Source organism: Stegodyphus dumicola, chromosome 6 (assembly GCF_044657685.1).
Source record: "Stegodyphus dumicola isolate Sdum_Otavi_A_Nest chromosome 6, ASM4465768v1".
Classification (NCBI taxonomy): Eukaryota; Metazoa; Arthropoda; class Arachnida; order Araneae; family Eresidae; genus Stegodyphus; species Stegodyphus dumicola.
This window is the reverse complement of record NC_140773.1, coordinates 15,346,591-15,364,688: the sequence shown is the minus strand read 5'-3', so window position 1 is coordinate 15,364,688 and position 18,098 is coordinate 15,346,591. Positions and strand designations below refer to the sequence as shown.

The 18,098-nt window shown below is 30.8% G+C and overlaps 1 protein-coding gene across 1 annotated transcript in view; it reads left to right on the top strand.

Annotated features, from left to right (window-relative positions):
- Window positions 1-1,376: 1,376 nt before the first annotated feature.
- Window positions 1,377-18,098, top strand: part of Arp8 (Actin-related protein 8) — a 50,025-nt gene continuing 33,303 nt past the window's right edge. The window contains exons 1-5 of the mRNA XM_035360419.2: window positions 1,377-1,492; window positions 4,607-4,777; window positions 10,482-10,592; window positions 13,079-13,183; window positions 17,486-17,659. Coding sequence (XP_035216310.1) covers window positions 1,427-1,492; window positions 4,607-4,777; window positions 10,482-10,592; window positions 13,079-13,183; window positions 17,486-17,659 — 627 coding nt within the window. The 5' untranslated portion in view covers window positions 1,377-1,426. The remainder of the gene's footprint in view (window positions 1,493-4,606; window positions 4,778-10,481; window positions 10,593-13,078; window positions 13,184-17,485; window positions 17,660-18,098) is intronic.

Below are 18,098 nucleotides of genomic sequence, written 5' to 3'. Positions count from 1 at the left end.
AGGGGAGTTTTTGCAGCGTGGCCACAGACAGAACTAGCATAGAGTAATGCTGGTTGAAGTATAGATTTATATAAGAGTAGTTTATTTAAAGCGGATATGTGACTTCTTCTGCCAAGAAGTGGGCGCATAGTTGCAAACGTGATATTGATTTTTTTCACAGTTTCCCTGAGATGTTTCTGAAAAGTCAATTTTTTATCAAGAACGACCCCTAGATATTTAGCTTCGTCAACCCAGTCTATTTTTTCATCAAACAGAAGAGGTCTAAGTGAAATGAAATTTGTTTGGCCTTTGCGAAAAATTATTGCTTTTGAGATTTCGGTATTAACTGCAATCCTCCAAAGAGTGAGCCAATTTTCTAGATGATTGAGGTAATGTTGAGAAAGGAGCCGGATATCAGTAACAGTAGAAGCTTGAGTCATAATTTCAGTATCATCAGCGAAAAGAGCAATGGTAATTTGTGGGTCCAATGGAATATCATAAATGTAAATGTTATGTAAATATGGAGAAAGTACAGATCCTTGTGGCACTCCAGGGAAAATTTTTTTCTTGGAAGTAACAGAATTGCCAATTTTCACTGCAAAGATTCTGTCTTGAAGATAGGAAGCAGTAAGTCTAATAGAATGATCGGGGAAGTTTAACTTGATAAGTTTTTATTTAAGTCCCCGGTGCCATACCCTATCAAAAGCTTTCGCAATATCAAGGAAAATGGCTCCCGTAGGGAGCTTAGAATTGAAACCGTCAGTAATAGTTGATGACACGAAGCAGCTGGTGATTAGTACTGTGAAGATGACGGAAGCCAATCTGTTCTTCAGGAATGTAGGAGATCTGTGGAATAATTTGATTAAGATGATTAAGAATAACTTTTCAGCTATTTTAGAAAGTTGACTGAGAAGGCTGATTGGGCGGTAGTTCTGGGGAAACGTTGAATTTTGATGCGGTTTTGGGAAAACGACGATGATGGCATGTTTCCATATATTAGGAAAGTATGACAATTTGATGATGGAGTTGATTATCTTAGTAAGACAAGTGATGGCATTGATAGGAAGATGTTTCAAAGCTTTGGTAGAAATACCATCAACACCAGGAGCTTTTTTGGGTTTTAAGGAGCTTATGTAATCGGCAACCAGCTTAGGCGGGGCAAGGAATGTAAAGTTCAAAGGACCTGGGATTTTTTAGGAAGGTATTAACAGTATCATTAATTTTGGAGATATGATTGTTGTCGTAGGGGGTAGTATTGAGAGTAAACGTTTCTTCTAGTATATCTGTAAACGTGTTAGCTTTATCTAAAATTCGTATTCATAATTTCAAACTCAAAAGTACTCCATCGGCTTTAAAATTAATGCTATGTCTCCAAACTTCCAATTATTTATTATTTATTCATACTCACAGATTGGCAACACCATTTTCTATTAAATAATAAATAAACATGGCGCCAGTGATGTTGAAAAAACCGGTAGCAACTACTCCAGTTTTTCCTGAAACATCGGTTGAAGTATTATCCATTTATGATACTATTATATTGCTTTGATTTAAATATTTCAAACTGTTGTACAATATAATATGTCTGTAATGTGCATGTTATATGTCATATGATACATTGCTTTGCTGCAAACTAAAAATGCTTAAGAAATGAAATTGTAGATATGAACTGATGCATATCAATCAACCTTGAATGGTAAATCATAAATACCGAGATTTCTAATTTATTTGCTTGATGTAGCCTATTTGATAATTGAATTTCTTATTCCAAACAATTTCTAAATTATGAAAAAGATTTTTAATACACTGCCCTGCGAAAGTTAATAAGTATATACATATACATATTTAATGTTCAAATACAGGGCTTTCTAAAATAATTTTTCTTATTTAAATTATTAATTTATATAAGATATAACCTTTTTGTATAACTTTATTGCCTAGCTATACTATCTTAAATGCACAGAGAGATATTGTATCTAAAACTGCATATGGAATTTTAACTAACATCTAGTACTTGCTAAAAATACTTATCATATGCATATTGATGATTTTGTTAAAAAATATTCTCAGACTGCTGATATTAATTGTAAGTCGCAAAACATCATTCGTTTATCAAAGGAAACGTTAGCAATTTAAAATACAACTTTGAATTATTAAATGAAAATTTATACTACTTAGAAATTAGCACAACTACTTTGATGCAGTTTGGCAATTTTTTATGGGAGAAAAAGGTGATTTGATGAATTTTCGTGTTGAAACTTGCAATGAATATGATTTCCTAAAAGAACATACAGTACAAAGTCTGTAATCCAGACATCGATTATCTGGAATGATCTATAATCCAGACCTCAAAACCACAAACTTTACGCATGGCGCGTAGAGAATGCGCATACATTACACATGCATGCATTGAAAGAAATGTTTACTAAAGTAAACAAATAAATATTAAGCTTATTTTTGTAAAATTTGATACCCTTTAGATCATAATTGCTCTTTATTTCATAAATTACGGTTTCATATTTTTTATTGTATAATTTCTGCATGCCATCTTACCAGATTTAAATTGATGATCTATAATCCAGAAAAACCCCTAATCCAGAATCGCCGAAGTCCCGACGAGTCCGGATTATGGACTTTGTACTGTATTATGTGCATGTTCGCCAGAGTTTGGTAATTTCAACTAAGGTGGTTGCAATAATACATAAGTACTGATTATATGTTATATGATACATTAAGTATTATATGATATGGGAAACATTATACATATAAGATACATTACTGACCTTCTTCCCATATACACAGTGATATGTTTTTGCTTTAAAAAAATCAAAGAATTACACAAACTCGATGTTGCTTACAACATTGGCATTGCATACATTAAACATATGTGTTGTAATATTAACACATATGTTTAATGTATGCAATGCCAATTATGAATTAAACATATGTGTTGTAACATTAAACATTACTGTTGTTCTTCACATATATGCAAAGATATCTTTTCACTAAACATTGGTATTCTTTGGGTTTCGGGGGGGGATCAGAATCAGAAATGTATATATGTGTGTCTATGCACACACATAGGTGTGTACATACATATATGCATGCATACACGAACACATACATCCATGCATGAATTCCTGAATCCGATCTCAATAACAGAAGAGTACTAAAAATTGCTCAAACAAAAGACCACTGTATGTTACCAATTATAAATTATGGTACTTCCTTTTTTTATGGTCTTCAGATTTTCAGATGTTAAATTGGCAGCTGGATTATCACCAAGTTCATGTTTACTTCTCGTATACACTTTGTAGTTGTATTATTTCTGCAGTTACCTTTAATATGTCATTAGAAGCATTTTTTCATCCCATGAACTTTAGCTGCATGAACTGTACAGGCTAAGACTTATGATAATGGCAACTGTGCCTCACTGATTTTTATTCTTCTTATTATTTAACTGTGCCTCACTGATTTTTATTCTTCCACTTAGTGGAATGGCACAGTCTTTCAACATTTTGTATATGAGTAGCTGTTGTTGGATGAATGTTCCAAACTTTTTCAGGTTTGCTGACTTTCTTTTAGGCTGTCAGATTAGATGTTGGTAATACAGCTCTTTCATAAAATTCGTCTAGTCGGTAGTTGTATTGTACTAAGGACTGAATGATTTCTCCCACCACTTAATCAACAGTAAGTCATCTGCTCAACAGTAAACAAATTGCTGTACTGTTACAAGCAGTATTCTGAAACACTTAACTAGTTGTCAAAAGGCATGCTTTTCTGTGACTTTGCATATACCAAATGCTTTCATTAAGATATAATTTTTTTTAATTTATGTGTTTACATATTTGAGGAAGTAAAATGTGTTTTTCTTGGAAGAAAGAAGTGGCATGTTCCTCGCTTCTTGGTTAACAATCATGACAGTGTGGTATTACCCACAATGTTAGCTGTTCATAAACTTCTAGCCTTTTGTTTAATCATTCTGCTCTAGTATCCTTCTTATTCCTTTAATCTAGCTTCTAATAATATTTTTAATGTTTCCCAGAATTGAAATGATGTTACTGGATTAGCATTTAGGAAACATGAGAAACACCAATAGCAAAGTGATGAGGTGATTGAAAAATGCAGGTTTATCTGAAATACACTATCACATTTTCTCTCAACATTGACAAAAGTGCCTTAATAACAGAGGCAATTATGTCAAGTACAGAACTGTGGGTATATCTGAATAAAGGCATAATTATTGCATATTTTTTCCTTTGAAATTTATGGAGAGACTGCACAGTATGTGAACATTTTAAATATTCAAAATACATCCAAATTCTGTGCGAAAGACTAATAATTTTCTATCTGTCACATGGTCTCTAGTTATGTTTTGGCAGAAGAGTGATTTCTAAATTAGTACAGAGAGGAGTGAAAATAGATTTTGTATTTGGCTTTGAAATAAATAGAGTATTTAATTGGTTAGATTTTCAGTGAAAGAGACTGCATAAATCTTTTACTATTATAGCTTGTTATTATAATCTGTATTATTATTTAGCTTTTTAATGGCTTATGGCTGCAGAATAAAACTTACCATATTTTGTGTATTATGTATTTTTACATTTTATTTCTTTCTACATTGCAGCCAATTCAAGCGTCATCAGTTATAGTAATTCATCCCGGTTCTATGTATTTACGTATTGGTCGTGCATCTGAAGCATTTCCTAGAGTCTTCCCTCATGCCATTGCAAGACGTAATAAATTAAGTTTCACTCCAGTGCACAAAGATGATTTTTTGGTACCATTAGTTAATATGGTAAGTTTATATTTTAATTATTTGAATCATGGAGCAAGCATTTTTTACCCTTACTTTAAATTAAAAAATGGCTAATAATATATGATTGGAAATTTGAACAAAAATATATTACTATTATGCCATGTTTTAGACATTTGCATTCAGTTTATGTATTTTAAGTTTGTAGCCACGTAGTTCTCCAAAAAATGAATAATGTAGTCAAATTGTATGTTTATTGCATTTATCATTAAAGTTTATTGCAATAAAAATTATTAAAAATTGCTAAACTATTTTTGATAGTATTTTAAATCCTTCCTTAAAAATGATGCAGAAAGGAAATATCAAATGCAATGATGCCTTGGTACACATTTGCTTTGAAATAAGTCCAACCTTTGTATGCATCCTGTTTGAATGAAAAAAATTTTATGTAGTGTATGATATTTGCTTGGAATACAACACGCTTTTGATCAGTCATGGCTGCATTTGCTACCCTTCTTTATCTCTTTCGAGAGAATTCTATGACCAATTTTGCACACAGGAATGGTAGTAAATGGCAATCTCGGATGCCAGATTTGTAAAATCACTGCACTCTCTTTAGCTTATGTGAGGAGGAAGTTGAGAAAGCCCCTATGTTATTAATCAAGGAAATCTTTGCCAAATGGATGGATGTTAAAAACCATGCAGAAAATTATTATACCAACAAAGCTGATAGAACAAATAATAGTGTTGTCAAGAATGATCAAACAATGTTACATTTCCAAAATACACTTTGAACACTCCTAACGTTTTGTAAGTATAACTTTAAAAACCTATGTGTATCTCATAAAGTTCAGAGTGACCTTCATAATAATAGCACAAGGACTTTTTAATCCATTGGATTAATGATATATACCAAGGTACCACTGTAACTGTAATTTAAGTGACTCATTCAAAATTAGGACATAGTAATCTGCAAAAGGTAAATCATGGGATATCTAATAGATTGATCATTATGGGACATATTTGCCATCTTCCAGGGTTGTACATAAATTTTTCAATGAATGTTGAATGACCTTTAAGTCTAGACCTGATAACACTTGTGGAATAACTTAAAAGTCTTGCAAAGAAGATTACTGGTTTGTAACATGTGAAAGAAAAGAATTCCTCATGCTTCTTCTCAGGTTGATCCTGCTGTCATTTATCGTATACTGTTTGGAACAGCAGTATTGACTGAATCTGTGTGATATAAATAATAAGGATGACTTAAACTCTGTAAAATTTGTTGTGATTTGGACTATGAGATGTGTTGTATAATTGTTTTTAATGGTAATATAAAAAGTGATAGGTAAATTTTAAGAATTGAAATTAATTTGTAATGGGCATAGGCTTTTGTAGCAAAATTTGTTTGCATAAAAACTATCTGTTTTATTCTATTGACAAGTTTCTAGCATATCAGGAATTACTCTTCCAGCACTTTCTGATCATCATAGCAGTTAGCAAACTAACACGAGAACAGTTGTTTGAACTCCTTAATGTTATTACATCTGAATATCTTGAATATTGTTGTTATATTAATTCTAAGCTTTGGACTAGCAACCTTAAGAAAAAAATATACTCTTTGAACTCATCATCAAAACCAGTGAAAAATTATGCAATATAAACCAGTTACTGTGACTGAAATAGAAGAAAGAGGTAAAGATAATATAAATCTCCTCCCCGAAAAGAAAAACTTGAAAGGTTTCATATTTTAATGGTCATCCGAAAGGTTTTATTAAAGTTTTTATGTTCTTGTGGAGCTTGCAGTCTACCAGTCTACTGGTGTACTTGCTCCTGCTAACCTTTTTTTTTTTGTCTTTTTAGCTTTATTATTAAGTATAATTTTCTTCGTACATATGCCATTTACATTTCAACTGCAAAATCAAAAATTCTTAAAAGCAGTGTAGCAGCTATGTTTAGAATTCCTGATACTGTGCCATATGTCAACATACATTTAAAAATTTTTTCGATCTTTTCTCAATTCATCATATAAGTGTTCATTTTCCTTAGTAAGGGCTTACAAAAATTTTTTTTTTTTACTTTTTAAATTTAATGTTTTGTGTTATTAACTTTATTAAATATCACACTCTTCACGCTTATGTCACATAAAATTCAGCTCGATGACATAATCACAAAATATTTAAAACAACTTATCTTTATAATTTCTGAAAGATAGTCTTGTGCACTGGAGATAGAAATGCTTTATTCCATAATGTGTTGGTGCTGCTCACTGCGAAATCAGTGAGTTTGTTAATGAAAAATTCATTAAAATTTCGCAAAATATGAAATAAATAATAAAAAAATGTATAATGTCATTCTATGAAAATATTGAATACATATTTTAAAATTAGATTGATCATGAATTAAATTCCTTTTTTATCATTTACATCAGTCAAATTCAAAAGTAAGAATGAATATTCTTAAGAACTGCATCTGTTGCTTTCAGATAACTTAATTTGTTAATTCCAAGCAGACAGATTCAATTTGAAAGATAAATATCATACATTTTGCTAAATGGCAACAGACTAAAATGAAAAGTGAAAAGACTCATTTATAGTGATTTGATGCAAAATCATATTTTGAAACTAAAAACCCTTTTTGGGCTGAGAAACATGCCTCAAATAAATCATAAAAGGGAAGCAACAACCTGTGTTAGGGCAAAAAACTGTATATCGATTTCGAGGGCAAACAAAGTCTTTGCTCCTGATGAAAAGGGACTTTGTTTGCCCTGTTCGCCCTTGATAAAATAAGATGTTGATTGGTATATATAAGTAGACAGTTAAAAAAATTGTGTTAAGGCTATGATACAAATGAAAGATGAAATGGGGGAGGGGAAGAAAATTACATGTTATTATTGAAGCCTGGAGAGATGCTGCAGAATATATATTGCAGTTAAATGACTGATGAATTTGAAACTAGATCCTGAAGTGTGTCTGAAACTCTGTTAATGGCTAAGTGAGAGAAATTGTATAGCCAATCAAACATTAAAGAAATTTCATAGAAAAGATGGTATCAAGCTAAAATTAGGTTGAAAGCTTACTGCATGGGCAAAAACAGTTTTTTTTGGATGATTAAGAAACTCATTAAGGTTAAAAAAAAACAGATATCTAGTAGAAATCTTAATATCTGTTATTCATTTATTTTATAGACAAATGAACTGTGCATTTACTGTAAAAAATATTCTGAATACATATTTTTCACTTTAAAAATTAATAGAAATTCTGTTCTCTTTAAAAGAAAGGGATCTAAAAATTTTTCTAAGAAATGACATTTTAGTGTAAGAAATGTGAATAAGAATTGATGTGGTTAAAGGAAATCAACTTTCACTCTAAAATTCTGTCTAGCATTTTATTTCAGTTGCAATTACATTTAATTTTAAATGATGTAATACATGAAACATGTTCTTGCAAATTACATACAATACACACTAGTGCAAACCTGGTTTTTATTTTTTTAACTGTTGATTGTAGTTATATACTTCCAGTTACAAAAAATGTTTTAAATGATACAAATGTTCATGTTTTGACATTTTAAAATATAAAAAATTACAAAATTTAATTTTTTATACCCTCCTTCGGTTTTCTGTACTTGTGCTTAGGAAAATTTCGTACTTGTTATTGAAAAAAATGTGTAACTGCCATAGATATTTGATATAATCAGAGATCATATTAAGGAGTCATACATAAATTGAAGAGTGAAATATTTGCATTTGTGCATAATTGGAAATAAAATATAAGTTTAGAAAAACTTTTCTGGTGTTAAAAGTGATGAGCAGTTTTATGCAGATTATTGTGAAAAATATTGATTAATATTTTTAGTCCAAAGGGGCTTTGTTCCTGAAGGACTATTGTTTTCGTTTTGTGTTGAATCACTATAAATATCCATTTCACTTTTCAAACTGTTGCCACCAAATGTTACTGAATTATATTTGAAGAAATTAAATAATGAAAAATCTGCATAAATGTATGTATATTTCTCACATTGTGATGGAACAACGGTACATAGAGCAATCGAATTTTGAATGACATAATCCTACTGCGAATATGAGCATGTGAAGCCCAAATTTGGAATTTGTTTTATTATCGATTTCATATTTTGTAAAACGTTAACGAAATTTCAAGTAACAAAATCAACGATTTGAAAGCGAGCAATGACAAGAATCTACGGGGGGGGGGGGGACCTTTTTATCTCTAGCGCACGGAACTGTGTATCGAAAATTCTAAAGATAGGCTCATTTTAAAATTATTTTGCGACATTGCTATTGTTAACAAAAAACATCCCTCTTGGACGTAATTTAAAATCTGAAACCTTTCAGATTTTTTTTTTTTTTTCCAAAATTGATATCCTGTTCTCAGAGCATTATAAATTCTTTGCCTAAAAAACACTGACAGACTTCAGTATTGACACCATAGCCAACTCTTAATATTCTCATTAATTAAAAATGAAAATATTTATATTTTAATGAATTTTTGTATGATTGTCAGTTTATGATTCTAAAGTAATAAAACCTTATAAGAATGTTAATAACATATTTTTAGACTCTTGAAAATTTATAAATTACTTATATGAAAGTTCTCTTCTAAATCTAACTAAATTATAAATGAAAGACACCAGTAAATCACAAAAGAATGTCATTGGATGCCATAATGGAAAAAGAAGAATCAATCTTAAATGAACCTAATTGAATATTTATTAATTGACTTCTCAATCTAAATTGAAAACAATGTTAAAAATTACAAATTTTGAAATATATTAGCCTTTTTTTTTTTTTTTTTTTTTTTTTTGGTCATATAAGAGCCAAACTTTTCAACTGAACAGGGGAACTGATAAACAGTTAGATTTTGTAATTTCTGTAAAATTGGTATCTTTAAAACTATCAAAACATGAATATTTGCATCATATCAAAAAATTTTTTTTTTTTTTTTTTTGTAACTGCAAGTATATGTCTATGATGTCTATGACCAACGGCTGTAAAAATAAAAGTTAGGTAAGAACTTTTGTGCATGCAGTGTACATTGCTAAAAATATTTAGTCATAAACACAACTTTATTATTGTTGAATTATTAGAGTAAGCATAATTTTTTACAGTACAGTAAATCAACAATCAGTATCTTTATTTTTGTTTGATTTGCATTAACCAAGAGTATATGTATCAAATATACTAGGTTTCAGTTCTTTTTAGTAAATTTGTAATAGATATAATTTTTAATAAAATAATATTAAATTTTCAAATAGCTTATATTGCTGGATTAAATTTTAAAGTAGATTAAAAAGGGGAAAAGGTTGCAATTTTCATATTGTTTTTACATAATTTATGCACATATTATGTATAAAGTATTTATTATTTTGAAAAAGTTAATGGGTTTAATTTCAGTATGTTTCTTTCTTTGTATTTCATGTGAATGTGACTTTGTATAAAGCTTAACTTTGTAACCAATTCTTTACATAAACTGTTGGACTAACTGTGACATCAAGGCTACCCTCTGGTGAGTAGCCACAGAAGTACTTCAGTAAAAGCCAAGTGTCTAACTTGATAAGTTGTATCAGACTCTTGCTCTGCAATTTTCTTAAAGTTAAATGTAATGTCCGTGTGTAACTTAAACCTGTTAATAAATGCTTGTTGCACTATACAGGACTCTTCTATGACCTTATCTAAAACGACCCCCCTTCACAACTTTTAATTACTGATTCGTTATATTTCTCATTTTAGTCACCAGAATTTATTGCTTCATTAGATGAAATTCAGAATGTTATCAGTACAGTTCTTGCTTCATGTCTTACTCGAGAAGGAAGGCTGAGGTATTCAGTTCCTCTGCATGTAGTAAGTATTTTTCTCAGTTATTGTGGATTGTTTTAAATAATGAATACTTATTTTTTGTCACATAGACAGAGCTTGGGTATTTGCCAAAGTAAAAGCAACAGTTTGACTGGCAGTCATTCCTGTTTCCCGGAAGAAATTGTTAGCTGTGGTTTTATAATTAACAGTGACAGCCTTTTCCCAAAATGATTTTACTTTTTTTTTTAAATTCTGGTAAATATTGCCTACTTGTCATTTGAAATACAGCTTCAAAACAATTTTAATTTTTCCCAGAAAATCTTTTCTGCAATAAGAACTCTGCATCTTACAGAATAATAATAATAATTTAAAAAAAAATCTTTGCAGAGAATGTGCTTGTGCTAATAATTAAAAGCATAGTTGCAACAAGCAAATAGCAACAAGCAAATTTTGGTGGGTTTGTTATGTATTTTAGCAACTGGTGCATCTTTGTTTACTGGATAACTGAGGGCTACCCTGCTCTGTTGCCCCTCCTTTTTTTCATGCACAGTTTTGATTTAACAGGATTTAAGAAAGAAATTCAAATTCTGTTTTATGCAATTTATTTTGATCTAACATAATTTAGAAAGTGCCTTTTTAAAAAATCGCAAATTCAATTAATTCTGAGAAAATATTCCTTCTTAATCAGAAATTTTTAGAATTTAGATTTATAATCAAGGTGTTTTATAGTGAAAGTTTTCTGAAAAGCAAACTATGTTCCCACTGTGTAGTATATAAGACACAAAATTAGTAAATATGAAAATATTTTAATAAAAATTTCATTTAAAATCTCCCTTACTAAAATAGAAATGGCAGTATTAATTTTTTAATTTTATTTTCTGATTGTCTGCAGTCTAAGTTTCAACTTTTCATAAAACTACCATGCATCTTTTACTATCAGCATATCTTTTAGTATACACATGACAGTGCAAGCTTACACCAGACACATGTTTGAATGTACATTGTTTTATATATCTTTTATTTGATTTATATGCCCTCAGTATTTTTTCAGCCTTACCAGTAGCTAAGCAGTTAGTTACTCGTAGGGCCAAGAAAGGAAGGGAATTAAACAATTCAAATTTTAAAATGAACAGAAGAGTAGTGTAGGATCCCACCTGTTCACAGAAAATATACAGCAGATTCAGCACTTGGACTCAAAGTATGCTTTTAGCGAAATTACTAAAGTATTCACTTGCATACCATGGTCATAACTTACCAAGTACTCACTGTCGTCCAATACTAGGTCATGGAAACTACAAACATTTCTGATTCTTATTGATAGATGGCATGACTATTGCAGCACATCAAGAATTCCTTCACCTCAAACAAACAAACTACAAAACATTGTAACAATGTCATGATATGAATTGCTTCTTTATAGCTATACTTGTACCCTACACAACTTAATACACTGAAGCTCACTTGTATAGACTTCAGTTTGTCAAACTAGAGAGCAAAATGTGTCTCTAAATCACCAAGTTTCATAAAGCCAGCTTTTTATGCAACAGGCTTACTTCTGCTAAAGTTCATTTTCAAATATTGTGCTGTGCACTGGGAGTAGACTGTAATAGTGCCATTATTTTAGAAGAAATATGAATTTAGTAGCTGGTATTTGAAATATGCTTTTAGTCCATTTACTAATATATGTGCAAATGATCCGGTTTTGTGCTAGCAAATAAAAGTTATAGTGTTTCCCAATTCCTGTTGATACATGGTGCCACCACTGTAATCTATTATGAAAACAAATACAGCTGATCACTATAGTAGGATAAGTATAATTGAAAACTGATAAAATATTTATGTAACCTATTTTTGTGCCACAGGAAAGAACAAAAGTATCAACAATATAATAATTCTAAATAAAAAGGGAAATTTATTTTTCAGATTTGTTTCTAAAAACGCATTTAAAGTAATATATATAAATCTTACCAAGAAGATTGATTAATAATGCATAATTCAGTCTTCTTTATGTTACAGTCCTTTTGTACGAGTCATATTCTTTTCAGATCATGTTTTCTCTTGAAACATTTTCAGTCTATTTGTGTTTAAAATTAATGTCAAATGAAGGTCAAATTTAAAATTCATAAAAAATCACCTTTAATTTTTTTAACTGGAAGTTTTAAAGAACTCTCTTTTTTCTGTTATGTATTAAGTCTTTTTTTGCTATTTGAAATCTATAAAAAATTTTAAGAAATCTGCAGTTTGTTTATTAAATGACTAATTTCATTTTGATACATAAAAGAAACATTTATATCTGTAAATTTGAAATTAAGCAAAATTCAGCCTCATGTTGGCATTGATTTAGAGGTTTAAATTGCATACAGTTTGAGAACACATGTTTATTTTTTAGCAGAAAATTTCATTGGAGAACAAGATCAGTTATCTCATCACAGAAATACATATAATATTTAAAAAAGCAAATGAATCTGAAGTCAGATTTTGTTATGTTTTAAATGTGTTTGTTACTTACAATTGATTTGTTTGTGTTCTAGGTAACTGAACATAATATGAAAGTAAAGCCTCAAGTTGTTTGTGTGAAAAGTGATCTTTCATGGACAAAAATGGAAGATACACAGGATTTTGTTATTGGTGATGAAGTAAGTAACTTTCCATCTATGTGTATAAGTAGAGACATTGAATAAATTTTAACACAAGACTTGTACAAGATAAAAATCCTAAATCAGTTTTCTACATAGTTCCCCTTGGCTTCAGTGCATTAAGGACAGTGATCTGTTAAACATCAAATTCCAACAGAAAATAGTACTTTATTATACCCTGAATGACATCTTTCAAATCCTCCTCATTGTTTTAAGTAAACTATATAGACACTGCTACCCTTTTTTAATCAAAAGAAGTCACTAGCAGCTAAGTCCCAACAATGCATAGAGGGGGGATGTTGGGTTGATTTGATCAATATAGTTTGACTCCTTAATCCATGACCATGAACGCAAACGTGCATGCACCATTTGGACTGAATTATTCACAAAATGGGTGGAAGGATGGGGACTTTTTTTCCCTTGAGCACATAAATTCTCTCTTTCCGGAGAAGAGAAAACTTTTATATGACCTTTCACGCCGCAGCTGAAACTAATGATGTTACTAACTGTATGCAAACCATATTTGTTTTGTATGTGTTGTAATAAAGTGTTCGTCCCATTAATACATATGCTATATGAAAATGCCTACATCGTGTCACGTTCCTGTTAAGCATATCTAGAACCCACTTCATGACGGATATACGACAGATGTGATGCTGAAATATACATTGCTGAAGAGTAGCTTGTGAAATTTTAGCCATATATGATGGGGCAATTTTATGTGAAAGGAAAACAGTTCTACTTAATTTGCTGCTGTGTTTTTCCTTTGTGGTAGCACCTGGGTTTAAGATCTAGCTGATCTCATGGTGCCATCTGTAATTAGTAATAGGGACCAATTGCTTTTGGTCTATGCTGTGCAGAATTGTTAATGGTGATTTCCACTGATATAGGAACTTGTACAGGCTTCTGTTCTGCTCATGTTTAAAACTCAGAACCTTGGGTTCCATACCTTGATGTTTAAAGGCAGTTAGGCCAAAATAGGTGTTTAGACATGAGTGATTGGAGTGATGTCTTTTCTGCACAGTGGTTGTAGAGAGTGATGCTCCTAGAGTCTTAATTTGATAGACTCTGGGATTAAGACTCAAGAATTAAGACTCCTCCCAGAGTCTTAATTTGATAGGCATGATGTTTGATAAACTGCCCACTTAGTGACACTGGTGAACTCATGTGCATGGTTGAAACTGTGATCTGTTGGGATGTTTTTGCCATTAGGTTGTGGGGTGGAGCAAAAGTATCGAATTGATGCTGTTGTAATGCATTTTGTTAGGTGTGGTTGTGAGAGTGTCTGTTTGATGCTGTCTCTTGTAGGTGGCTGCAGTCGAGATTTTTTTTTAGCATAGTTTTACGTACAAATTCCTAGACAAGGCAAGCATATGTAACAATGGAACATATTATGGTCTTATAGATGAGTAACTTGTTATCTAATGATAGACCAGAGTTCCATCAAATTAAAAGGGTGAAGAGTATCTTTACATTTCCGGATCTTGGAACATTGGAAATTACTGTTTGTACCGTATGTGGGGCTTTCATGTTAATCTCTGTAGAATAACAGCAAGATAAGTTGCCACATGATAACAGTATTATACATACTGATGCTGTTAATAATCGTCTATCAATTTGTGAACATTATAGCCACTGTCTTATCCATGTTGATCTTGATTTATCATTTCTGCAGTCAGGACTCAGTGCACATATGTGATTTTGTAGTGCATGAGTAACTGAACATAAAGATACATTTCATGCAAGAATCACTGTATCGTCCACATACAGGACAAGTGTTATGTTGGGAGTGCGAGTGTTATGTTGTTCACGTAAAGCAATAATGATATTAGGCCAATTATTGATTCTTGTAATATACCAGCTTTAATTAGCTCATTTGTAGAATATGCATTTTTTAATCAAACAACAAAATGTCTATCTGAAATATTAATTGTGTTTGGGTAGAACAGCAGTGGGAAAGAAAGTACATAAAGATTTCTTCAGAAAGGTAAGAGTTTTATTTTGGATATTTCTTGCATTTTTAATTTTATTGATTCATTGTTTTTTTTATGAAATTCTTAGTGTAAAAAAGTAGTCATGAATGAGTTGCAGACATTTCAAAGATGAATAATCAGAAAATATCATATAATGTTTGATTTAATGCTTTAAAAAATTTCCAATCAAATAGATCAGGTGTACACCAGTTTCTGTTAAATTTTTCTCTTAATTATAAAACAAAATAAAAATATCAAAGGGAATTATTATGATGCTCTTTTTTTATCATTCTTTGCTCTTGTATCAAATTTGACATCTTTGTGTTTTTCAGAAATGATAGAGCAACAAAACGAAATGGATACAGAAGCAGATATAACTTCAAATGGATTATACAATGTTGTTCTTAGGGACTTTAGGGCAATGAAAAAGCATTTTTAAGTATTATTGATTTAGATGTTTTAATAATTTTTCTTTGTGCACATTTTTCCACAAAAACAGTAAATCTTTTATTTCATTTTATTTATTTTTTAAATTCTATTTTATGTTATTTTTTATTAATTTTTGCTTTTTAATTATCCTCATCTCCCATTGAGAAAATTTTTCGCCAAGTTAAATAATCAGAAGGTAGCAGCCATTTTGAAAATGGCAGCACACTAAGAATTCCATAAAAGAGCAATCAATGAATAAAGTTAAAAAAAGCAAGAAACACCAGTAATAAGACACTTGCCTTTTTCAAAAATCCTCTTGTAATTTTGCATTGTCGTTTTTACTGGGGGGGGGAAATCAGTAAATTATACAAATTTCACATTGCACATGCTGTTGTTTTCTTTACATACACAGCAATGTGTGTTTGCTTAAAAAGACATCAGAGAGTTGCATAAATTTGGCATTGCCCTCTGACCATTATCTCAGTCACCCAAGATCAGTTAGTATGTTTATCTTAGGGTGCATGATTACCATAACAATGTGCCCACCAGCAGCTTAGCGGTAAAATCGCTGAACACTGGTAGTTCAGTGCAGGGTTCGAATGCCAGGAACAGGCTGGATGTGTGGGTGTTTTCATGGTTTTCCCCATGCGTAACATGTATACAAGCCAGTTTTCCTTAAAAAGTCCTCTGTGAAGCCATCCTTCTCCTTAGGCAGATAGTCCTCATGGGCTTTGCCATAATTAAATAAACCAAACCATAATAATGTAACATCGAAGAGAAATAAAAGCTAGCTTAAATGAGATATGGTGGTCTTCCAACAAATTTCCAGCCTGCCTTTTAATAGTTTGTTTTCAATTTTCACAATGTATTTCCATAAAATTTGATTATTTAAGAAACACAACTTCATGTATTGCATTTTCTACTATTGGGCAAAATGTCATATTTCTGAAGAAAGGCAACCTATTCTTTTTCAGCAGCTAGCAAACTCCACAGGATTCATTACAAAAAATTGTAGAATTTAGAAGGTGAAAATCTGTGTTTACTGAATGTGTGCTTATTGCATTCATTCCAGGGTTGCCACATAAATACATTTTGATGGCATTGTGGGTTGCCAACTGTTTCGGTGATAAAGTATATTGCCTCATGAATACTTTTTAGAGGGTGCCAGATAATCAGAAAGAACCATTAGTATTTTACAGTTTAATTTATATGTGATATATTTGTTGATTTATTAAAATTTATATACTTTGATAAACAACAATTTTTTTTAATTAAATAACTTTATCATTAATAATTTTTATCTTGATAAAAGTATTATTTACTAAATTTACTAAGGGAACAGAATTTTTTCATTGAAGGGAAATCAGTGTGTAAGTCAAACAAGGAACAAAGAATCTTTTTGGAATTCCTTATATAAAGGGAACTTTACAGTAAAACAATGAAAATGTTTTATTAAAAGCTCAGTAACTGATATTTATTAATAAATTAATTAGTTTCTACTGTTCACCCAAGATCAGTTGATTAGAATTGAGCTTTACAGTTATTACTTAAAATGATAGTGCTAGTTGAAAATTCTCCAAGGTTTTTAAATAGTAAAAAATAAATGTTTAAAATACAAAGAAACCTATCACAGTAACCACCTCTCTGAGATGACTGCTTTTGAAGGTAAACAGTATTTTTGAAACTATAATTTACTTATAGTATTGAGCATTGTTGATTACCATTTTCTTATGGTGATCTGAAGAAGCTGCAGAAAACCATAATCATCTGGAATCAAGGTGGTCATTTTAGAGCTGTTTTACTGTATCTTATGTATTAAGATTTAAAAGTCTGTGGGATACCAAATATATTTATGAGATATTTTTATTAGTACTTTTATGTTACATTGTACTATTTTCAGGTTTTATACCTTCAGCCAGGTGAAAATTTTAATGTTCATTGGCCAATCAGAAGAGGGCAGCTTAATTTACATCCTGGTGTTGGAGGCTCATTATCCTCAGTTCTCGCAGACCTAGAAGCAATATGGAGTACTGCCATTCAGAAGTATTTAGACATTCCATTAAAAGATTTAAAAGTAAAGCATTTTGACAAGGAAATTATTTTTATTTTATGTTTAAGCCATTTGCGAAAGAGTATAAAGTTTTTAACATTTTTTAACTCACCAGTAGTAGGAAATTGTTAATTAATATGAAATAGCTATTCATTATAAACATGATAGTTATATATGCAGTTGACACTTGCTATAATGACACCTTGTGTCCTAAAGAAAAAAAGGTACTTATAATGATAGTCACTATAGTAGAAGTGGATTTAATATATTCTGGTCAGTTAAAGACTTTTTGCCCTGATCACTGTAATGGAAAGATCACAATGAGTGATCATCATATGATCACTTGATGACCTTTCCATAACTGCCAACTTTCATAGTTTTACCTGGAGACTTTCAGTTTTTCATCAAATCTTCAGATAGATCACCTGATCTCCCAGTTTTTAATTTTTATCCTTTAATAAGG